This window comes from Grampus griseus, assembly GCF_964374135.1.
Source record: "Grampus griseus genome assembly, chromosome: 6".
NCBI lineage: Eukaryota > Metazoa > Chordata > Mammalia > Artiodactyla > Delphinidae > Grampus > Grampus griseus.
Genome location: NC_139000.1, coordinates 55,464,163 through 55,489,189, shown reverse-complemented (window position 1 = coordinate 55,489,189; position 25,027 = coordinate 55,464,163). Strand labels below are relative to the sequence as shown.

Below are 25,027 nucleotides of genomic sequence, written 5' to 3'. Positions count from 1 at the left end.
AAGACCCAACACAGCCAAAAAAAAAAAGAGAATGAGAAGATGAGCTACAGACTGGGAGAAAATATTTGTATATCACATATCTGATAAAGAATTTGTATCCAGAATATATAAAGAACTCTCAAAACTGAACAATAAGAAAATAACCCAATTAAAAACAGTCAAATGATTTGATATGCCCTTCACCTAAGAAGATATATGAATGGGCAATAGGCACATGAAAATATGTTTATCCTCACTAGGTACTGGGGAAACACAAATTAAACCACAGTGAGAAACTTCTACACACCTACTAGAATGAGTTAAAAAAGAAAAATAACAATGTCAATACCAAGGGCTGTCAAGGATGTGGAACAATTGGAACTCTCATACTTTGCTGGAGGGAATGCAAAAACAGTACAGATTCTAAGAACGGTTTGATGGTTTCTTATAAAGTTAAATATGTACTTACCATATGACTCAGTAATCCCACTCATAGGTATTCACCTAAGTGAAATGAAAACCTATGCTTCCACAAAAACCTATATACAAATGTTTATAGCAACTTTACTTATAATTGCCAAAAATAGGAAACAACCCAAAAGTCCCTCAAGTGGGAAATGAATAAACAAAATGTGGTGTGTACCTACAGAGTAATACTACTCAACAACAAAAAGGAATGAACTATTGATTCATATAACAACATGGATAAATTTCAAATGCGTTATGCTAAGCGAAAGAAGCCAGACAAAAAGAATATCTAATAAGTGATCCCATTTATATGACATTCTGGAAAAGTTACAATGACAGGATAGAGAATAGATCGGTGAGTACCTGGGCTTAAAAGTTGGAGGAGGGTTTTTGTTTGGTGATGGAACTGCTCGGGATCTTGATTGTGGTGGTGGCTATATGACTATGCGTTTGTCAAAACTCATAGATGCTTTTATAAAAAAGAGTAAAATTTTACTTTATGTCAATTTAAAAATAAATATTTAAAAAGTGAAATGAAAATATTTTCCAATAGCTTTTCACTTCAATCTTTAAATTATTTTATAGATAAAATGGTAGAGCATCCACAGAGCACTCAAGTAAGGAAAGAGTTAATTTTGCCTGTCTCTAAAAATCCCAGCAGGGCAGGGTCTCTTAGAAAGGAAATATCAAGTGTTCCTTTAGCTGCCACTGCAAGGGCAGGCCTGGAGTAAGCAGAATATTGGGGTGTTCTCCAAGGATGGCCCCAAGTCAGTGTCTCTAATGCCAGACCAGGCTGAGCAGCCCAAGGGAGGGGGAGAAACGTGACTGGGATCACCTGGAATAGAGGGAAAAGCTCTTCAAAAAGTTATCAGTGCCAAAGAAGCCATTCTTTCTCAATGAAAGGCAGAATGTTGGATGACTTCCCATGGGATCAGGGCTGTTATCATAGAGGACCTAACCCGCTTTGTCCACCTCTGTCCTCCTCTGTTACCTAAATGGTGTTCACCCACTATAATGCACTCATGGTCCTGACCGCATATGTGAATAGTCTAAACTACCTTCCCCAGGAAAGCAAAACTCTGAAACTGCTTTCCTCCTTGCTACCCACACCCTCCAGTAGAATATCTTTCTCCAAAATCCAAAGGCATAGCTTTAAGGTTCATTATTCATTTAGGTGCAAGGAAGACTCTGAGTTTCCAATTCAAGTAATCCACATTAATGTGTGAATGACCCATGGCTGCTACTGTTGCTTTTTTTTTTTTTTTTTTTTCCAGTACGCGGGCCTCCCACCGTCGCGGCCCCTCCCGCTGCGGAGCACAGGCTCCGGACGACGCGCAGGCTCAGCGCCCATGGCTCACGGGCCCAGCCGCTCCGCAGCACGTGGGATCCTCCCGAATCGGGGCACGAACCCGTGTCCCCTGCATCGGCAGGCGGACTCCCAACCACTGAGCCACCAGGGAAGCCCTACTGTTGGTTTTTAAAAGAGGAGGTGTCCCCCTGACCTTTGTCTCCTCACTGTCCCTGACAGAAGAAAAAAGGACAGCTTCTTGGCAGCTCACCTTTCAGGACACTCAACCCATGCCCTCTTGTGTCAGTTCAGAGGTGCATGGCCTGAATGGTCCTGTCTTCTTGTTACTACCTTTATTGGAAAGTGGGGATAGATGGATTCTTAGTCCCTGTTTCTGTAAGACAGGGACATGGGTATGCACATGCCACCCTGGGCACCATTCTTTTGGCTGTGCTTATAATAGCTGGTAATCACACTTCCTCTCAAAGAAAGCCTTCAGCTCAAGGACTACATTCTCATCCTTGGCTTCAGCTAGGGGTCATCACCTGTTCCTCTTTCTCAGGCTCCTCCCTTGGACCTTTCTTACCTGCTGTCTGATGAAGCGGCATTCCCAGGCTCATAATTAGCAGGAGAAGGAACATTTTCTGTACCGGATCTGAAACAGACAATTGAAAGTCTCAGGGCCTTCTGCAGTTTTTCTGGGTCTCATGATTTGGTCATTTGCTCACTTCTGAAAACAGAACAGGGAAATGACTGGTAAACAAATCTTTTGGGGAGGCAGTGGACCATGGTGGAGTAGAGCTGGGAAAAGAAGTTAAAGGGTGACTGCCTAAAGGAGAGGAGAGATGGGGTAAGAAGAAGCGAGGCACCCTTTATCGATCCAAGTTAGAAGCTCATATGAACCAGTGCTCATGAGTTACCCACACAGCTGGTTATCTGTACCTTTCTGTTTCTTCCATAGTTTCAGTGTAGGCCCTTGAAAACCAGTCTTGTTCATCAGATGAATAATGTACATCATCTTTTCCAGCTGGACTGGAACTCTGTGAGTTGGACACTCAGTGCTCAATAGAACAGAGCTGGATTCTCAATAAATACTTGCTAGTTGACTGAGCAGGTAAAGTTGTCAAGCTCTTTAAAGTGCTGTGATCCAGTGTGCCCATCACTTGAACTACCTGTTACTAAGAGGTGCAGACAGGGATTGCAGAGAACTGCAAACCCATTTGAGTGGGTGCCAAACCTTAGTCCTGCTTCACCTTTCGTGCTTCCACTTTTGCTCACAAACTTTCCCACCCAAGGACTTCTCACGGTTGAAGGCAAAAGGGACAGGGTATACCACTGTCAGCTTTTTTTGTCCTCAAAGCGGCTTTCAAAATTTTATTAGCCATGCGCCACCAGGGAAGCCATACATCTAAATCAGGTAAAAGCAGAGCTGCTCTGAGTACAATGGAAAGCCAGTGGAGGATTTGGATCAGGAGAATGACACGATCTCATTTACATTTTTAAAAGAGGATTCAGTTTTGGTGTAGACAATAGACTATTGTTGTGAAGGAGAGTGGGATGGGCAAGATTGGAGGCAGAAAGATCAGTAAGAAATGTTTTCACAGAGATGATAATAGTTTGGACCAGAGTGGTGGGGCTAGTGGAGGTGAGAAGGGGTCTGTTGAAGGTTTTTTATATTTACACATTTTAAAAATGTATTAAAATTTTAAAATTGGTTCCTTAAATTTATTAAAACTTTTAATATCTTTATTGGAGTATAATTGACATACAATATAGGATTATGTGTGTGTGTGTATACATATATATTTAAGACACAGATGATTTAGTGGTATGATTCAGTGGTTTTTAGTATATTCTACAGAACTGTGCAACCCATACCACTGTCTAATTTTGGATCATTTTCATCACTGCAAAAAGGAACCCAATACCCATTAGCAGAACCTCCCCAATTCTTCTTCCCTCTCCCACCAGTCCCTGGCATTCACTCATCTCCGTTCTGTTTCTATCAATTTGCTTATTCTGGATATTTTATATAAATGGAATCATACAATATGTGGTCTTTTGTGTATAGCTTCTTTCACTGAGCATATTATTTTCAAGACTCATCTGTACTGTAACACATTACCAATACTTCGTTCCTTTCTATGACTGAATAATATTCCATTGTATTAACACATCACATCTTTCTTATCCATTCATCAGTTGATGGACATTTGTTTCCACTTGTTGGCTATTATGAGTAATGCTATTATGACATTCATGTACAAGTTTCTGTGTAGACATGTTTCCAAATCACTTGATTATATATGTAGGAGTGGAATTGATCAGTTAAATGGTAACTCTATATTTAACTTTTTGATAAACTGCCAAACTGTTTATCAAATATATGATTTGTAATTAATTTCTCCTATTCTGTGATTGTCTTTTCAGTTTCTTGGTAGTGTTCTTTGAAGCACAAATGTTTTAATTGTAAAGTACAAATTAATTTAATTTTGATGAAGGCCAGTTTATCTGTTTTCTCTTCTAATTGCTTGTGCTTTAGGTGTCATCTCTAAGAAAATATTGCTTAATCCAAGGTCACAAAGATTTACGTCTATGTTTTCTTTTGAGAATTTTATAGCTTTAGTTCTTATATTTAGGTCTTTGATCCAGTTTGAGTTAATTTTTGTGTACGGTGTGAGGTAAGGCTCCAGATTCATTGATTTGCACATGGACATCCAGTTGACTCTGCATAGTTTGTTTAAAGGAGTATTCTTTCTCCATTGAATTGTCATAGCACCCTCACCAAAAATCAATTGACATTAAATGTATGGGCTTAGTTCTGGAATCTCAATTCTATTCCATTGAACTATATGTCTATCCTATGTCAGTATCACAGACTGTTGATTACACGGAAGCTTTGTGGTAAGTTTCGAAATCAGGAAATGTGAATCTTCTAACTTTTCTTTTTTTTAAGACTTTGTGTGTGTGTGTGTGTGTGTGTGTGTGTGTGTGTGTTTGTGTGTGTGTGTGTGTGGCTATTCTTGCTCCCTTGCATTTCCATGTGAATTTTAGGATCAGCTTGTCTATTTCCACACAAAAGCAGCAGCTGGAATTTTGAAAGGGATTGTACTGAATCTGTAGATCCATTGGGGAATATAACCATCTTTATAATTTTAAGTCTTTTAATCCATGAATGGGGCATGTCTTTCCATTTATTTAAGTCTTCTATATTCTCAAGAAGATTTGATGGGAATTGCTGACAGGATGGAAATGTAGTTTGACAAAAGTAAAGAAATCCAGGAAAATTTCTAGGTTCGGAGTTTGAGTCACTAGGGCAATGGAGATACTATTTATTAAAAAGGAGAAGACTAAGAATGAAGCAGATTAGGGAGCAGAAATCAAAAATTGTATTTGGAATATGTTTGGTTTGAGATGTCTATTAGACACTCAAGTAAAGATGTTTAGTAGGTGGTTGGACAACTGGTGATCCAAAGTTTGGGGCAGAGATATAAATTTGGGAGTCATCAATGCATAAGTGTTACTTAAAGCCATGGTGCTGCATAGTACCACCTAAAGAGAGATAGAGAAGAGAAGGTGTCAAAGGACTGAGATATGGGGCATTCCAACACTTAGGGGTCTTTGAGAGGGAAGGTACTAGCAAAGAAGATTGAGAGAAGGGATATAAAGGTAAATTAACCATCTCTTTTATTTTCTGTATTCTGATGCTTTGACATCTGGAATCTTGCTGACTTTAGAGGGACTGCCCCCTCAGGATTAGCCAATTCCTAGAGACAGTAAACAACTGTCCCCTGAGTGTGCCTTTCATATGCAAACCAACCAGTCCAGAGCCCTACCTCCAATCACCTTTTTATTGGGCTCTCACTCTCTGGGTCACTATCTATCTGCCCTAATCACCCTAGGGTCAGTTACCAGATACCCCTATGCCCCCAAAGTCTGCTGAAATTATACAAACTAGCCCCATTCCTTCCTGTGGAACCCACAGTAGAGGCTCCTGCGTACTTTTCTCCCTCACCCTCTGCCTCCTGTGTGATCCTGGTATTTGCCTGTATGGCGCACTATGGTGTGGCATGCCCCTTTCTCTTGGGATCTGTGAGTATAACGAACTATTTTTTCAAAGGCAGTCACCTCCTGATCTGTTGGCCTCACCATGCCTAAATAATAGATATAATAATAAATAAAATAATAGTAATAAATAATAATAAAACCTAGAGTTTAAAACATAGTGCTGGAAGGAGGGAGTGATCAGTTGAGCCAAATGTTTCTGAGAACAGGATTTAGCAGAGTATGAAGGTCATGGATGACCCTGATAAACACAGTATCAGTAGATCTGGTACAGATAAAAATAGGAAATAAGGAAGTGGAGACAACAGAATATAGGCAACTTGTTAGAGAATAGTGCTATAAAAGGGCGCAGAGATATGAGGCAGTAGCTACAAGCGAATGCAAGGTCCACAGTGGGCTGTATTCTTGTTTTTAGTTTAGGGAGGGAAATATTACAGCAGATAACAACTAGGAACAGAATCTAGTGCTTTCTACCAGGAAATGCTCAAGACACACCTTAGCTAGACTTGAAAACCCTCTTCCTTACTGAAACTACAAATATATCTAGAAAATATACCATTTTAAGCTGCACCTACAGTCTAGCACTTGCCTAGCATTTTTTTTTCCTAGAGTACAAAAGGATAGCATGTAACATGCAGTTCTGGCAACAGAAAGGACTCCTGGTTCACGCATCACTCGTTTTAACTTCCCCTTCTTCCCTGCTCATCGAAGGGGACTTTCCTTGCACACTGTCTCCTTGAGTCAACTGAGAGACAGACACTGTCGTAAAGGTACTTTCCAACTAGCAGGCTTCTTTCTCCTAGGGATAAAGTGCCCCATGGAATGGTTAAGAGCTCAGGTTCTAACGTCAGACACATCTGAGTTCAGATTCTGAGTCTACAAAGTATTAGCCTCTAAGAACTTAGACAGTTTATGAAAACGTTTTGTGTCCCATTTCCCTAAAGTGCCAATAATAATAACTCCTACTTCAAGCCGGAATCCTGGGGGTGTCATCTTAAATCTACACATCGCTTATCTTGCACATTCAGTCCAGCCCCCAGTCCTATTAATTCTACTTCCTGGATACACCATAGCAGAGCCTCCTCACTGCCATTTTTACCGCCTAGTCTTGTTTCCTTCTGCTCCATCCTTCTCTTGTCGTCACAAACCTTGACGTCATCCTTGGCTCCTGTCTTCTATCACCAGCATCTGATTCATTAACACATCCTATAGGCCCTTCTTTCAAATATATCTAGAATCTGACCATGTCTCACTGCTTCCATATCAACCTAAGCCATTATCGTGTCTTGTGGCTATTCTAACCTTGCCTTCCTACAGTTGACTCTCAACACAGGAGCCAGAGTGATTCTTTAAAAATGTAAGTCAAAGCAGGTCTGCTCAAAACCTTTTGATGGCTCAGTATTTCACTGAGAATAAACTCCTAAGTCTCTCCAATAACCAGGTAATAGGGGCCTCTGTCTTGAGTCACCCTGCCATGCTTTAGATGAGTGCACTGTAGCCATGCCCCTCCCTGCAGTGTGGCTGTTTGCTGGGTTGAGAGGTGTCATCTGGACCTCTGGACCTCCCCCTACTACCCATTATAATCTAGGTCCTTGGGATGCTGGAATTCACTGCCCAAATGGCCCTAAGCCCACTTCCAGGCCTGTGTAGTGTCTTCACCAAATCCATCCCTTCAAGTGTGGATTCTGCTGCCAGTGTGCCTGTCCCTACACCTGGATGCTTTTTTCGCTCTTTCTGGTGAGTCTGCCTTATGCAAAAAACTGCAACAGCACCACTCCTCCAGCATTCCCAATTCTCCTTGTCGTCTTTCTTTTCCAAAACTTTCATTACCATCTAACTTACCATATAGTGTACTTGTTTATTATATTATTACCTGTCATCTTCCATTAGAATATAATCACTCAAAGGACAGGGATCGTTGTCTGTTTATTTACTACTATGCCTTCAGCCCCAGAACAGAGTCTGGCAATAAGTAGGTACTTGGTTAATACTTGTTGGATGAACTATCTCTTTACCTAGCAGGGAGAACAATCTCTTGAATACTGAATAATCAAATCTGACCATGTCACTCCTGCTTAAAAGACTTCAACAACTCCCACTATTTACAAGGTGAAGTTCTCCTTTAGTGTGGCCTACAAAACCTTTCCTGATCTGGCACCTCCTGCCTTGGCCACAGAGAAACACATGTGCTTTCCATGACTAGGACCTCACAGGTGCTTTGAGAAGTCTAATCTCTCATCTAATCTCATCTTATTTTTTCTAATCTTATTTTTCTTCTATCTCAATTTCTTCATGAGCTTAAAAAATTGTATTGCATCATAAATAACTCCTTAAGTGGCCTTACATTTCATGCATTCAACAGAAGTGGATAAGTCTTTCCTAACTGTCTTAGTCTATTTCTTCTGCCTCAATTGTATCTGCTACTCACCTCTAGTGTAAGTACTTAACTCATTACTGGTATGCTGATTTATTACACTTCTGTTTTCTAGGCTAGAATAGGAGCTCTTTGTACAGTCATCCCTTGGTATCTGCAGGATATTGGTTCCAGGATCCTCTGTGGATACCAAAATCCACAGATGCTCAAGTCCCTCATGTAAAATGGCATAATATAGTCGGCCGTATATGTAGGGTTGCAGAACCCTTTAGATACGGAGAGCGGACTGCACTTGATTAGGTCCTTATAACTGTGTGCTGAATGGACAAGTGAATGAGTGCTTGCATGCATGACAATTTAGCATCATACTCAGGAATCTGAGATCACTGGCTCCCACTTGACTCCACTCTATCGGAGAAACAGAAACCTTAATTTGGTTGTTTATTTTTGCCACAAATAAGAACTTTCCATCGAATGGAGCCACTCACAACACAATGGGCCACTAATGGGGTGGGGAGGCATCATCCCTGGTATTGTTTAAGCAAAAGGTGCATGTTGAAGCAAGAGTTTCCACAAGAGGTGGAAGGTGATCCCTTTTTAACAGCAAGATTATTTACAAGATTATCTCCCAGAAGAATGTTTCCACAGGTATCTCAAGCCCCTCACCAACCTCTCTCAAAAGACTAGGCTATCCGGATAAGACCTCTACCCTCTGGGTTCTTTAGGAGAACCACGTTTTCTGAAAGAGCAGGTTCTTGAAGGCGTTAATGTTGGGGAAGTATGAACTCTTTCATACTCAGACAGGCAAGGCCTGAAAGAATTTACTTAGAGAACTTACGGAGTGCATTGCCAAAATTAATTAACTCAATGCATCATTTAAAGAGTATCCATGTGTAAGGCACTCCTTTGGCCAAATGAGCATTGTGATGACTCTTCTCCACGATACAATGAACATGTTCAAACAACCACATCTCTCTCTAGCCTCCCCTTTTAAAATTCACCTTTGTTTTGGATATAAATATCTTATTGTCTATGCCTAGTCAGCTGTTCATTTTCATCTTAATTGTATATTCCTTATGTACATGTTTGGTTTTGCTAGCTTTTCCATCAAGCAGAGGGTGCTCATTGTAGCTATCTTTATATCAGTCAGGCTGGGCTCTAATGAATACTTTGGAATGTGAATGGAAAAAAGTAGTTTTTAATCAAATGATCAGTTTAGCTGAATTTCTTAATTTCTGGATAATTCTTAATGAAGTTATGGGTAATTCTTGATAATTCTGCCTATGAACATGTCGTAGTATTGCAGTTGAGGGCAAGTCATTATCTAAAATGGAACAGAATGGCATAGGATAAGCTTCAAGAACTTTTTCTGGTGGCTCCAGGAGTCAAGAAGGGCCCCCTCAGTAAGGAGATAATCAAGCTTGAGAGTGAGAAGAAGCAAAAGCTACTCTTTTTAGATTTGTGCAAAGTCCTGCTCAAATTGCTGCCCCCTTGGCTCTCACCCAGGCCACTAGAAAAGCTGCTTCTCTGGTGGTGTGGTGGAAGCAGCAGTTCTGAGCTAGGCATCAGGAGACAGGAGTTCCAGTCTTTGCTCTATCCCTGCTGCCTTAGGAACTCACTCTCCACTCTCTACAAAAGAAGGTGTGAACTAGGTGACTTCCAAGGTCCCTTCCACGTACCATCTATGCAACTAACAACCAATCTCTACCATTTTGTTTCGCCATGTTAGGTAATACTCAAGTGTGTAACATATCAAGATTTTTGATGAACCGTGAACATTTTAATATTTTTGATATTAAAGTGTGATTTCATTTCTAACTACCACAAGTATTATTGGCCTATCACTAACAGTTGATCACTAGTGTTTAAGATAAAGTTAAGATATGTAAGAATGGCCTTATTCCAGCTGAAGTCTTTTATTCCTCCCCTCTAAAAGGCATTTAACAAAGTGAGTTAACATGATATCATGGAGATAAGTAAAAAACTTCAACTTATAAATGTGTATATATATGAATGTGTACATAGACATAAAGTTAAACTTTTGATAATTTAGGCACTTTGTTATTAGGAACATAAAGTAATGTGGGGAGTTGCATAACCTTTGTTGCCTAGGTTGTGGCAGAGCTAGTGACCAGTAATGCAAAGTTTGGTTGGTCAGTTGTGTCCTCATCTAGGGAGACGTGGACCTGGAGAAATCTTCAAGAGTTTATGGATACCGTCAAGTGGAAGGTTCCTGCTTCAGTGGACATTCTCCTCCCTCCCCCTCCTCTTCTTCTTCCTCCTTCTGCTCCTTCTGCTCCTTCTGCTTCTTCTGCTTCTCCTTTTGCTTCTGCTGCTGCTGCTTCTCTTTTTCCTCTGTTTCTCTATCCTGCTCAAGAAGATTAAGCTCCCCAAGGGCAGAAATTTCTGTCTGTTTTTGTTCCTTATTATATCTCTGGCACCCCAAACAGCTCCTAATACATGGTGGGTCCTCATTAATATTCACTGAATGATTAGATCATGCTCCTGTGGTCCAAGAGCCATAAATGGTCCTTCTAACATGGTGAGATTGCGAGGGGTGGAAATCGGAAATCATCGAGTTCTCTAATATCTGAAGCTCTTGACCACACCACAGTCAATAAACAGAAATGACTGTGGACAAGGTACGTGAAAAATACTTGGTAAATGGCAAAGCGTTCTTTACATTCATTGTCATTATTACTTAGGATGGTGACTGATGATCTTTGGTCTAAAATTCCCATGAATTCCTAATATGGCCACTCCTTTCACTAACCCACGAAGGTTTCGCCTGGTAAAATCTAGCTAGTCTTTAAGACTCACTCAGCACCACCTCTTTCACGACTACTCCCCTGTACCTCCTAAGTAAATGTTCACAGAACTGTTGTACCTTTCAGAGTACTTCTTGTCTATCTTGTATTTAATAGGTTACGTCTAACTTTCTGCTTAGTAGATGTTTAGATCTTATTCTGCTTATTTCTCCATAAAAGATACTAACAGCAATTTATTCAATTGTATTAAGAAGTCGTATCTTTCCAGAAAAATCAAGAAAATTTCTGTAAATTCTGAGGAGAAGTTTGTAAGCAGAAAATGTAAGCAGGAAAACTTTTCCAAGCAAAATTTGCAAGAGAACCAAAAATTACTATAGGTGCTAGAAGGTTCACTTTCTGGTTGCTTCAGGCCCAGTTTCTTGCCATTTCACCTATCTACTGAAAGCTATTTGTGAATTTATAGATGAAATGAAATTTATGGTGCTGAAATTATGTACAGAGGTTTTAATTCTTTCTTTCTTTTATTCAAGACATTTACTCTATATTTTCTGTGTGGCAAGCTCTGGTATGCAGAGGTAAATAAGACAGAAACAAAGCTTTCAGAATTCTCTGGTCTCTAGAACAACCAAGGCACAGGTACTTTATGGAAATATCTCAAGAATCCTAGCAAATAATTTCTTTGTGTAATAATAACCAGCATAAAGGATCATGCTTGTATAACACTTTATTCTCTGCTGAACATTGCCAGTCTTAACTCATTTTGCTTCTCCCTCTTCCCAAGTGTCTAGCACAGCCCTGGATATCTGTGAAGACCTAGATAAACACACAACAAACTGAACTGAAATACCTGACTTAATAACTGTTTTTGAAGCCAAGTGTCTAAAGCAAGAATTGTAAGTAGCAATGTTTTAAAATAATTTGGATCTGAGTGCCTTTGGCAAGTAATGCAGAGTTTGCCCCAGGCCGTGCTACTCCCTATTGTATGATCACACATTTTACTGTCTACCAGTTCCTACAGGCATTTGAGATTTTAGGGAATCTTAACAACAGTGGCTCTGTTTTTAGAGGTGGATCAGAAATCTTTCAGTATTCAATATCTAAACCATCTAGACATAGGTAGACAATCTGTAGCCTTCAATTTAACTTAAATTCAAATTGAATCTCAACTTTTTAGTCAATAAACACTGAGCTGCCATTTTTTGCAAGTCTTTGCATTAGACTGTGGAGAATCTATAGAAGGATTCATCTAAGAAAGGATTCCTGCCCTTAAAGACATTATAACATAGTCAGAAGTTTAAAACTCATACACATGAAAAATACTAAGAAGTGGTGTAAAATATTTTGCATGACGATGCAAAAACCCTGGAAGCTGACTGGAAGAAGGGAGACTTCTCGGATGGGATTTGAAATGAGTCTTTGAAGCACTGGTAGAAATTGGAGAGTTGGAACAACTCTTGAGGGCACTGCAGATGAGTCAGGAGCAAAGTTTTAGAGGTGCAAACACACAGGGCATGTTAAGGAAGACAATGAACAGCATAACCTGGCTGGAAATAAGTTTGGGACAAGAATATTGAGAGCTTAGTGCCAGGTAGAGCTGCCAATAAAAAACAGTGACAGTCACTCAAAAACTGAGTGACAATAACAAAGAAGTTTGAAAAGATTAAATCTGAGTTTGTTTTTTTCAGTATGTAATAGAGGGAGAGTGGAATTGGAGGCCAGCTACTTGATTAGGGGGTCACAGTGTTCATCCAGATGTTTGGTAAAGCATCTGATTTAGGATCAGAAGAGGGAAGAAAGGGAGAGGAAGGAGAAACTTCCTGTCAATAAGATAATTGACAGGACAACTGACAAAACAATTGACAAGTGATTAGTCACATGGGAAAGAAACAGAAGCAACAAGTTGACTGTGGTTTTGAGGTCAGACTATCAAAACAATATTGATGTCATTGGGTGGGGGTGGGGGGGAGGAAATATAAGATCAAGAGCTGATTTTTTTTTTTTTTTGCGGTACGCGGGCCTCTCACTGTTGTGGCCTCTCCTGTTGCGGAGCACAGGCTCCAGGCACGCAGGCTCCAGGCGCGCAGGCTCAGCAGCCATGGCTCATGGGCCAGCTGCTCCACGGCATGTGGGATATTCCCGGACCGGGGCACGAACCCGTGTCCCCTGCATCGGCAGGCGGACTCTCAATCACTGCGCCACCAGGGAAGCCCAAGAGCTGATTTTTAAAGGGAAGATGATGAGCTAGGTTTGAGTCATGAAGTAATGCAAGGCAGTCAAGAAAAATGTAGGTCTGGAGTGTGGAACACAATTTGGGACTAGAGATAAAGATAAAGAAGTTATTTGTAATAAAATGTTAGTTGACTTTGGGGAATGAATTAACTCTCTGAGGGGGAGAGTATAAAAAGAGAGGTTAGAAAGAAAAGATCTGAACTCTGAGGAATGCCCCAGAATTTGGAGAGTGGGAGTAAGAGATCAGAGACAAAAGCAGAGAAGAAATGATCCTAAGAGTGAAAAGCTTCCCCATCACAATATCTCAGAGCCGAGGGAGGAAATCCCAAGAAGCAGAAGTGGTTGACAATAGAGAGGTCGGGAGACTAGGAACTGGGAATCAGCCCCAGGGTTATTAGGGAGGGCTGGAGGGTATTGAGGTGATTGGGGCTGGATAACCTTTCAGATTCCTTTATCTATCCTGGAATTCTGTTAGTCGATTTGAAGATTAGGGGAACACAACATGAGAGAGCCCCACAGCAGTAGAGCAGTGTGGGACATGAGGAGGTCAGGCTGCAGTTGCCTCATTACAGGGTAACCCAAGTATGCTACAGTTAAGTCATGTGGTATATTTGAACGTTGCCATGTGGAATAAAAATTACACACGACAACCTATGGATCACTGTCCGATGCATCTTAAAGAAAGTCAGCTCTGAAGCATGATCCCTAATACTGTCCCTGAGAAATCTGCATCACCTCCATCAGCCCCAATGTCCGCTGTATATTATGCAAATATCCCACATCTGGTGATTCACCAGCCACTTCATCAAATCAATTAATTCAACAACTCAACAAGCACCCAATGAGCACCCATGCATATTGTGAGGCACTGTGAGGGGTACTTGGGATTCAGAGATCCTAAAAGGTGTGGTCTTTGCCTATGAGGAGCTACAGTTTAATGGAAAGGCTCACAGAAGAAATCTGAGAAGACACCTTGAAGAGTGGGAAAGGAACATCCTGCTGATGGTGAGAGTTCAGGTAATAAAGGCAAATAGACCAGTTCCAAGTGGCAAGAGATAAGATTTCATCTATTCATAGAATCTTAGGCTTCAAAGGGAGCTTAAAAAACATCCAGATCAATTGGCATTTGACTCCTGCTACAACTGTCTGATTACTGCTCACGCTGAATATTCTTACTGTACATTTTTGTCAATGTATGTTAATCACTCCCTTCCACAGAACCACAGAACTTCAGGGTCACAAGACCTTATTTGTAGGTAATTTCATTCAAGTTTCACCTCCTCACTTCAACCCTTTCTCACATAAATCCATCGTCATCACTTTTCTACTATGTGCACCTGGATAGTGACCAATAAATAGCAATAGTTGCAGTTTTCCTTCATTTTGCTAAACATTCTTTCATCATTTTATGTAGAATATTAAGCATTTAGTAGGCCCAAATCACGCTTTTGTTAAATAATGGTTGCCTATATTATAAGTTAATGTAATTATAGTTTTTTTTTTTTTTTTTAACAGCTTACACTTGAATATAGCTTGTAAACACAGGCTAGGCTAGCCTGGAATGTTGACTGCCTGCCAAAGGGATAATCACAAACACGTGTTAGATGTAAAAATCCAAATTTTTAAGTTCCATTAACCCTTCAAAATTCTAAGCAGAGAGACAACTTTAGGAGTAAATTTTTTTTGGTGCAGATTTATTTTGTGCAGAAAACAAAATAACCCACCTCATAAAACTGCTCAAGAAGAATAATAAGCATAGGACCAGCAAGAGAAATCCTACTATTTTGAGGACAGGAGGAAATTAGCTTGTTTGTGTACCTGAGCACAATTTCTGAGGCAGTTTCCCCTGCCTCCAATGGTGTGGAGAGAAAATGTGCCCATGCTTACCCAACTATGGCATGCTCATCATGGTCTACAACACCAACTCAAAGTATGAGAAAATCTCAACCCACTCGATACTCACATCAGGCCTTGGCACGGCTCCTCAGGCAAAGACGCAAAAGAAAATAAAACAACAAACAGTTGCTCTTTGTCAGATTCCCTCATAGAAGCCAACAAAACAAACAGCCAAAACAAAAACAAAACCTAGGTTGCTGCTGAGACCAATGCAACAAGTAGTAGCTCCAACCCAGGGTTCTTTTTAGCTGGCAGAGGGACGCACGAGGATGGATGACAGAAAACTGTGGGGATAAGGTACACTGAGCAAGACAAGAAAAGATATCATCCCCATCCAACTCAGGCTTTCTCTTAATATGAGTACAATTCAAACCAAAACTGATGCTAAGGAACTGACTGAAGCCCAACCTACTGGCAAGTTTTGGTTTTACTTTCAGTGGCACGTCTCTGCATGCAAGTACCCATTGACCTGTGTGTGCATATTTATTTATTTATGTATTTATTTATGTATTTACTTGTTTTAGGTTGTTTCCATGTCTGGCTATCGTAAATAGTGCTGCAATGAACACTGGGGTGCATGTGTCTTTTTTTTTCTTTTATTATTGGTTAAAAAAATTTTTTTTAACATCTTTATTGGAGTATAATTGCTTCACAAAGGTGTGTTAGTTTTTGCTTTATAACAAACTGAATCAGCTGTACATATACATATATCCTCATATCCCCTCCCTCTTGCGGCTCCCTCCCACCCTCCCTATCCCACCCCTCTAGGTGGTCACAAAGCACTGAGCTGATCTCCCTGTGCTATGTGGCTGCTTCCCACTAGCTATCTATTTTACGTTTGGTAGTGTATATATGTCCCTGTCTCTCTCTAGCTTTGTCACAGCTTACCCTTCCCCCTCCCCATATCCTCAAGTCCATTCTCTAGTAGGTCTGTGTCTTTATTCCTGTCTTACCCCTAGGTTCTTCATGACTTTTTTTTTTTCTTAGATTCCATGTATACGTGTTAGCATACGGTATTTGTTTTTCTCTTTCTGACTTACTTCACTCTGTATGACAGACTCTAGGTCCATCCACCTCACTACAAATAACTCAATTTCATTTCTTTTTATGGCTGAGTAATATTCCATTGTATATATGTGCCACGTCTTCTTTATCCATTCATCAGTCGATGGACACTTAGGTTGCTTCCATATCCTGGCTATTGTAAATAGAGCTGCAGTGAACATTGTAGTACATGACTCTCATTGAATTATGGTTTTCTCAGGGTGTATACCCAGCAGTGGCATTGCTGGGTCATATGGTAGTTCTATTTTTAGTTTTTTAGGGAACCTCCATACTGTTCTCCATAGTGGCTATATCAATTTACATTCCCACCAACAGTGCAAGACGGTTCCCTTTTCTCCACACCCTCTCCAGCGTTTATTGTTTGTAGATTTTTTGATGATGGCCATTCTGACTAACGTGAGGGGATACCTCATGGTAATTTTGATTTGCATTTCTCTAATGATTAGTGATGTTGAGCATCCTTTCATGTGTTTGTTGGCAATCTGTATATCTTCTTTGGAGAAATGTCTATTTAGGTCTTCAGCCCATTTTTGGATTGGGTTGTTTGTTTTTTTGAGATTGAGCTGCATGAGCTGCTTGTAAATTTTGGAGATCAATCTTTTTCAGTTGCTTCATTGGCAAATATTTTCTCCAATTTGTTTTGTTTATGGTTTCCTTTGCCGTGCAAAAGCTTTTAAGTTTCATTAGGTCCCATTTGTTTATTTTTATTTTTATTTCCATTCCTCTAGGAGGTGGGTCAAAAAGGATTTTGCTGTGATTTATGTCACAGAGTGTTCTGCCTATGTTCTCCACTAAGAGTTTGATAGTTTCTGGCCTTACATGTGGGTCTTCAATCCATTTTGAGTTTATCTTTGTGTATGGTGTTAGGGAGTGTTCTAATTTCATTAGTTTACATGTAGCTGTCCAGTGTTCCCAGAACCACTTATTAAAGAGTCTGTCTTTTCTCCATTGTATATTCTTGCCTCCTTTATCAAAAATAAGGTGACCATATGTGAGTGGATTTATCTCTGGGCTTTCTATCCTGTTCCATTGATCTATATTTATGTTTTTGTACCAGTACCATACTGTCTTGATTACTGTAGCTTCTTTGTAGTATAGTCTGAAGTCAGGGAGCCTGATTCCTCCAGCTCCGTTTCTCTTTCTCAAGATTGCTTTGGCTATTCGGGGTCTTTTGTGTTTCCATACAAATTGTGAAATTTTCTGTTCTAGTTCTGTGAAAAATGCCATTGGTAGTTTGATAGGGATTGCACTGAATCTGTAGATTGCTTTGGGTAGTAGAGTCATTTTCACAATGTTGATTCTTCCAATCCAAGAACATGGTATATCTTTCCATCTGTTTGTATCACCTTTAATTTCTTTCATCAGTGTCTTATAGGTTTCTGCATACAGGTCTTTTATCTCCTTGGGTAAGTTTATTCCTAGGTATTTTATTCTTTATGTGGCAATGGTAAATGGGAGTGTTTCCTTAATTTCTCTTTCAGATTTTTCATCATTAGTGTATAGGAATGCAAGAGATTTCTGTGCATTAATTCTGTATCCTGCTACTTTACCAAATTCATTGATTAGTTCTAGTAGTTTTCTGGCAACATCCTTGGGATTCTCTTTGTATAGTATCATGTCATCTGCAAAGAGTGAAAGCTTTACTTCTTCTTTACCGATTTGGATTCCATTTATTTTTTTTCTTCTCTGATTGATGTGGCTAAAACTTCCCCAACTATGTTGAATAATAGTGGTGAGAGTGGAGAACCTTGTCTTGTTCCTGATCTCAGAAGAAATGGTTTCAGTTTTTCACCATTGAGAAGGATGTTGGCTGTGGGTATGTCATATATGGCCTTTATTATGTTGAGGAAAGTTCCCTCTATGCCTACTTTCTGCAGGGTTTTTATCATAAAAGGGTGTTGAATTTTGTCAAAAGCTTTCTCTGCATCTATTGAGATGATCATATGGTTTTTCTCCTTCAATTTGTTAATATGGTTTATCACATTGATTGATTTGCGTATATTGAAGAATCCTTGCATTCTTGGAATAAACCCCACTTGATCATGGTGTATGATCCTTTTAACGTGCTGTTGGATTCTGCTTGCTAGTATTTTGTTGAGAATTTTTGCGTCTATGTTCATCAGTGATATTGGCCTGTAGTTTTCTTTCTTTGTGACATCCTTGTCTGGTTTTGGTATCAAGGTGATGGTGGCCTTGTAGAATGAATTTGGGAGTGTTCCTCTCTCTGCTATATTTTGGAAGAGTTTGAGAAGGATAGGTGTTAGCTCGTCTCTAAATGTTTGATAGAATTCACCTGTGAAGCCATCTGGTCCTGGGCTTTTGTTTGTTGGAAGATTTTTAATCACAGTCTCAATTTCAATGCTTTGATTGGTCTGTTTATATTTTCTATTTCTTCCTGATTCAGTCTCAGAAGGTTGTGCATTTCTAAGAATTTGTTCATTTCTTCCATGTTGTCCATTTTATTGGCATAGAGTTGCTTGTAGTAATCTCTCATGATCCTTTGTATTTCTGCAGTGTCAGTTGTTACTTCTCCTTTTTCATTTCTAATTCTTTTGATTTGAGTCTTCTCCCTTTTTTTCTTGATGAGTCTGGCTAATGGTTTATCAATTTTGTTTATCTTCTCAAAGAACCAGCTTTTAGTTTTATTGATCTTTGCTATTGTTTCCTTCATTGCTTTTTCATTTATTTCTGATCTGAAATTTATGATTTCTTTCCTTCTGCCAACTTTGGGGTTTTCTTGTTCTTCTTTCTCTAATTGCTTTAGGTATAAGGTTAGGTTGTTTATTTGAGATGTTTCTTGTTTCTTGAGGTAGGACTGTATTGCTATAAACTTCCCTCTTAGAACTGCTTTTGCTGCATCCCATAGGTTTTGGGTCATCGTGTTTTCATTGTCATTTGTTTCTAGGTATTTTTTGATTTCCTCTTTGATTTCTTCAGTGATCTCTTGGTTATTTAGTAGTGTATTGTTTAGCCTCCATGTGGTTGTAGTTTTTACAGATTTTTTCCTGTAATTGATATCTAGTCTCATACCGTTGTGGTCAGAAAAGATACTTGATATGATTTCAATTTTCTTAAATTTACCAAGGCTTGATTTGTGACTCAAGATATGATCTATCCTGGAGAGCACTTGAGAAGAAAGTGTACTCTGTTGTTTTTGGATGGAATGTCCTATAAGTATCTTAAGTCCATGTTGTTTATTGTATCATTTAAGCTTATGTTTCATTATTTATTTTCATTTTGGTTGATCTGTCCGTTGGCGAAAGTGGGGTGTTAAAGTCCCTTACTATGATTGTGGTACTGTCAATTTCCCTTTTTATGGCTGTTAGCATTTGCCTTATATATTGAGGTGCTCCTATGTTGGGTCCATAAATATTTCCAATTGTTATATCTTCTTCTTGGACTGATCCCTTGATCATTGTGTAGTGTTCTTCTTTGTCTCTTGTAATAGTCTTTATTTTAAAGTCTATTTTGTCTGATATGAGAATTGCTACTCCATCTTTCTTTTGATTTCCATTTATATGGAATATCTTTTTCCATCCCCTCACTTTCAGGCTGCATGTGTACCTAGGTATGAAGTGGGTCTCTTGTAGACAGCATATATATGGGTCTTGTTTTTGTATCCATTCAGGCAGTCTATGTCTTTTGGTGGAAGCATTTAATCCATTTACATTTAAGGTAGTTATCAATATGTATGTTCCTATCACCATTTTCTTAATTGTTTTGGGTTTGTTATTGTACGTCTTTTCCTTCTCTTTTTCTTTGTATTTAATTTTTGATAGCTTGATTTATACGTGTTTTGGCATGTTTCTCCTTATATTTATCCTGTATGGGACTCTGCATTTCCTGGACTTGATTGAAAAAATATGGAACGCTTCACAAATTTGCATGTCATCCTTGTGCAGGGGCCAGGCTGATCTTCTCTGTATCGTTCCAGTTTTAGTATACGTGCTGCCAAAGTAAGCACACATGTGCACATTTAGGAGTAGGAGAAGGGAAGGGAAAGAAGAATACCAGCATGTTCTAGCTACGTACCAAGAACTTTACACAGGTATCATTATTTGTTTTCTGGGGCTGCCATAACAATTCAGCACAAACTGGGTGGCTTAAAACAGTAGACACTGTACTTACAGTTCTCTCCCAATTCTGGAGACGAGAAGTCTGAGATCAAGGTGTCACATGGCCATACTCCTGCTGAAGGCTCCAGGAAAGAATGCTTCCTTGTCTATTCCTAGCTTCCGGGGGCTCCTTTCAATCCTTGGCATATCTTGGCTGCAGCAGGTCATTCCAATCTCTGCCTTCATCTTTTCATGATCTTATTCGTTGTGCATATCATTGCATGTCTTTCCTCTTCTTATTAGGACACCAGCCATTGGGTTAGTGCCCACCCTATTCCAGTATGACCTCATCTTAACTAATTACATCTGCAAACACAATACTTCCTAATAAGGTCATATTTGGAGGCTCCAGGTGGACATGGAATTTGGAGGAAACATTATGCAAGCTGCTACAGTACTTCATTTCATTCTTGGAGCAACTTGTGGTCTAGATACTGTTAGACCCATTTTACATATGAGGAAACAGTTGACATCGAGAAGCCTTTCTTCATTTGCATGGTTGTACTTGAACTAAGCCCTCTGCGGCCCCATTACACCACGAGGCTTTTCAATATTTTCAATAGTGAGACTCAAACCTGATGGCAAGAAAAGGCCAACTTGCATGCAGTCCTGATTATCAATCCAATTCCAACCTCCTCATTTCTCTTGGGCTCATAAGAGTGGGGTCAGAAGAGACAGGGTAGGTTTTCTAAGCCATATTTCTCTAATGTGTTCTAGTCCTCTTAACATGCCTTGCCTCTAAATCCTCCCCCAACCTAATTGTTTTTATTCTGAAAAAGCAGCATTCTCGTTTCCTCCTTCTCATTCTTTTTACTTTATACCTTAAAGAAGAAGGGGTGAAATTTGTAGTAGCTACAAATGGGAGTGGCTGCCTAGGCCCCAAGAATGGGGCTGTGTGGGGAACTGCTTCTCCACCCATAACTCCAGGCATGTGGTTTCAATAAGCGTTGCCTGCTCTTACTTGACCTCCCTTCCTCAGCTACCGTGATTGGCTGAGGAATGGGCATATGTCCTCTGCAAGACTCTAAGAGCTTAGTGTCTATAGGGTCCATACACCACCGACCAGAGCTCCTGCTCCTCTTTAGAAGGGAGATACACTTGCCCATTGTTTCCCTTCCTCCACCTCATCTGGGCTCCCTCCTGTCTCAGTCTACGTCTCTCCACCCTTCCCTCTGGGCAGCTCAGTTTTTCCTCCACACCTAGGCTTGGGAAAACAGACTCATCTCAGCACAAAGGAAAGCCCTGGGGTTTTCACAACAGGGCCCAAATAAAACTCAAACTAATATCTCAGTACATTTTCCTGCCTCATAAATCTATATGCCTCAAAAAAATACTGGAGCAGTAGATACCAAGGTGTTAACAGGGGCGTTTCTGGGTGGAGGACTTGCACAGGTTTTTTTACTTTCTCCTTTTCCCCTTCTATTTTATTTTCTAAATAACTTGCCATGGACACACATTGCTTTTTAAACAGAAATAATTTTTTAAAAATCAGTAATGGAGAGTATAGTTAAATTGCTAAACAACAGCAACAAGAAAACATTTTTAGAACTTGGCATAGTTGCACTGATACTTAGTAATGGGAAATTGGAATTTAGGTCATAAATATTGCATAATAATGATCTCACTAGTGTGCACAATCAGTCTACAAAGCTCTTTTCATTTTCTAGAAGGGAAGGTTGAGGTGAAGAGAGATTACGTGGCTTAACCAAGGACTGATCACCTTGTGAGTGCAGGGCAGGGTTCATTTCTGGTTTTTCCTCCCAAATATTTTCCTCCAAAAGTAATGCGATACAATGCAATGTGATATGATGCGATGCATTATAAATATGTGAGGGAGATTAAGAGGTACAAACTTCCAGCTGCAAAATAAATGAGTCCCAGACATAAAATGTACAGTATGGGGAATATAGTCAATAATTATGAAATATCTTTGTGCAGCGACAGATGGTAACTAGACCTTATCATGGTGATTATTTTAAAATGTATAGAACTATTGAGTGGGTCCTTCGTGGTTTTCTGGTGACATGGTTGGTGTGCCATGGCACTGGTGAGGCTGGCAGCAAGGTGGCAGACAGGGAATTTTGGGACACGTGGTGAAGGAGCTTCACAGGTAGGATTCAAGAATAAGAATGTGAAACAGATGATATTGCAATCTAACCATCTGCAAGCCTTCATGGGGAGTGTTCTTGAGGGACAAGTCTGCATTTTGAAACGAAAGATTCAGCAAAATTACAAGAAATTACTATGGAAGGTAAAAAAGGCTCAAACCACACAGGAGTCCCAATTCACAGATTGGTACCCTGATCATCTGAAACATCTCTATTTAGATGAAGAGGAAAGACTCAAGAATCAACTTAGAAAAGTTGACCAGTCTTTGTTAGAACAAGTTGACTGGCCTTTGTCAGAAGAACAAGTTAATCAGCCTTTGTCAGAAGAGCAATGTAACATTGACCAGGCATTGTCTGAAGAACACTGTAGCAATGAACAACCTCAGCCAGAAATAATGTAGCATAAGAGTAAACTTCATTACTATGCCAAAGAAAAATAAAAGAAAACATCAAATCAAAAAGCACAGGAAGGGGACTTCCCTGGTGGCACGGTGGTTAGGAAACTGCCTGCCAATGCAGGGGACACGGGTTTGATCCCTGGTCAGGGAACTAAGATCCCACATGCTGCAGAGTGGCTAAGCCCACGCACCACAACTACCGAGTCTGCGCTCTGGAGCCCGTGAGCCACAGATGCTGAGCCCGCATGTCACAACTACTGAAGCCTGCATGCCTAGAGCCCGTGCTCCACAACGAGAGGGGCCACTGCAATGAGAAGCCCGCACACCACAACGAAGAGTGGCCCTCGCTTGCCGGAACTGGGGAAAGCCCGCATGCTGCAATGAAGACCCAATGCAGCCAAAAATAAATAAATAAAATAAATAAATTTATTTTAAAAATATTTTTAAAAAAGCACAGGAAGAATATGAACAGGTACAAGCTAAGTGTGTTGCTAAGAAACAAGAATTTGAGAGTAGAAAACAAGAGAGAGAAGAAGCTCAAAGTCTCTACAATAAGAAGAAAAAGTGTTCAAAATATTGAGCAAAAAGACTATAAAAGGCCAACCAAACTTGAATTTACAAATGGAGTAGCTTCTTAAAAAAATACAAGAACAAAATTAAGTCAGACATGTTATCCTTAATCAAGGGTTAAAATATCTGCTGTTTACTGAGTTCTCTGTATACGTACTAAACCTCCTAACAATTAACTAAATTTATCGGCAGAAACTGGGCTGCTAAGCTATACTAAATTTAAAATGTCCAAATATTTTTGTTTTTGTAAGATAAAATTTTCTATGTATGTTCTACATAATATTCTTGTTTTAAAAATTTATTTGCGGGGCTTCCCTGGTGGCGCAGTGGTTGAGAGTCCGCCTGCCGATGCAGGGGACATGGGTTCGTGCCCCAGTCTGGGAAGATCCCACATGCCGCGGAGCAGCTGGCCCCTGAGCCATGGCCGCTGAGCCTGCGTGTCCGGAGCCTGTGCTCCGCAAAGGGAGAGGCCACAACAGTGAGAGGCCCGTGTACGGCAAAAAAAAAAAAAAAAAAAAAAATTTATTGGCATCTGAAGGAAGGTTGGCCTGGAGAACTGAAAGAACCTCCTATTTGAGTGACAGGTTCAAGCATATAATACTTTTGCACCATATGAAATTCAGATGAAATAAAATGTTAAAAAAAATGGAGTTACTATGTTGTATACGAGGAACTAACATAGTGTTGTAGATCAATTAACCTTCAAAAGCAAACAAACTCATAGAAAAAAAAGATCAGCTTTATGGTTACCAGAGTTAGGGGTGGGTGGAGGGGGAATTGGATGAAGGCAGTCAAAATGTACAAGCTTTCAGTTATAAGGTAAATAAGTACCAGGGATGTAACGTACAACATGATAAACATAATGAGCAGTGCTGTATGTTACATATGAAAGTTGTTAACAGGGTAAATCCTAAGAAAGGGAAAATTTTTTTAAATTTCTTTAATTTTGTATTTATATGAGAGATAAATAATCACTAACTTACTGTGGTCATCATTTCATGATGTATGTAAGTCAAATCATGATGCTGTACACCTTAAACTTATCCAGTGTGGTATGTTAATTATGTCTCAATAAAACTGGAAGTAAAAAAAAATGCTCACATAAAGTACCTAGAACAGTGTTTGCCACATAGCAGGTGCTAAATCAGTGTTAGCTATTTCAGGTCCAAAAAAAAAGTCCAGTGTTTCCCACTCTGCTAGGCCTTACAGGGAAGAAAAAAAAGAACACAGCCTAAGTGTGAGAAAGAAATGAACCCAGGGTTTTTGGGACATGGGCAAAGAGGAAGAGCTCAGGAAGGGGTGAGAACTACAAGAAGCCAGCAATTTACCTAGAACCAGCCTTAGCAACCCTCCTAAAGTCAGGAACAAACTCTTGATACGAGTTTACCTGGAATGTGACAAAAAGGAATGATGGCTAGCCCCCTGTCTTGAAAATGGGGATAGGGGATTCAGAGGTGGGGAGAAAGTCAGGGCAGAGGGGATCAGATAGAGGAGGGAGGAGTCCACATGTGGGCCACCCTGAACACTGGCTTTCCTTGAGTTGTGGTCAACCCAGGGGCTGGAGGTTGGTCTCTTGCCATCATACCAGAAGTCACATACTTGGCTTGGAATCCCATGTGGTCTCCACCTGCCAAAGAAGGCCTTTGCTCAAAGTGTGGGAAGGGAAAGTGTGGATGGATATTCTGGCCAGAGCAACTGAGGTGG

The 25,027-nt window shown here is 40.0% G+C and overlaps 1 protein-coding gene and 1 pseudogene across 2 annotated transcripts in view; one reads left to right on the top strand and one right to left on the bottom strand.

Annotated features, from left to right (window-relative positions):
• The window catches only part of PDCD1LG2 (programmed cell death 1 ligand 2), a gene marked incomplete at its 3' end in the record, with an annotated part of 78,681 nt that extends 76,284 nt beyond the window's left edge, over window positions 1-2,397 (bottom strand). Inside the window, exon 1 of the mRNA XM_082656684.1 lies at window positions 2,322-2,397. Coding sequence (XP_082512810.1) covers window positions 2,322-2,376 — 55 coding nt within the window. The 5' untranslated portion in view covers window positions 2,377-2,397. The remainder of the gene's footprint in view (window positions 1-2,321) is intronic.
• A 19,888-nt stretch (window positions 2,398-22,285) lies between these two features.
• On the top strand, window positions 22,286-23,413 carry LOC309824425 (thyroid transcription factor 1-associated protein 26-like; annotated as a pseudogene). The gene is made up of 2 exons: window positions 22,286-22,822; window positions 23,211-23,413. The product of its transcript is annotated as a thyroid transcription factor 1-associated protein 26-like (transcript).
• The last annotated feature ends 1,614 nt before the right edge of the window (window positions 23,414-25,027 follow it).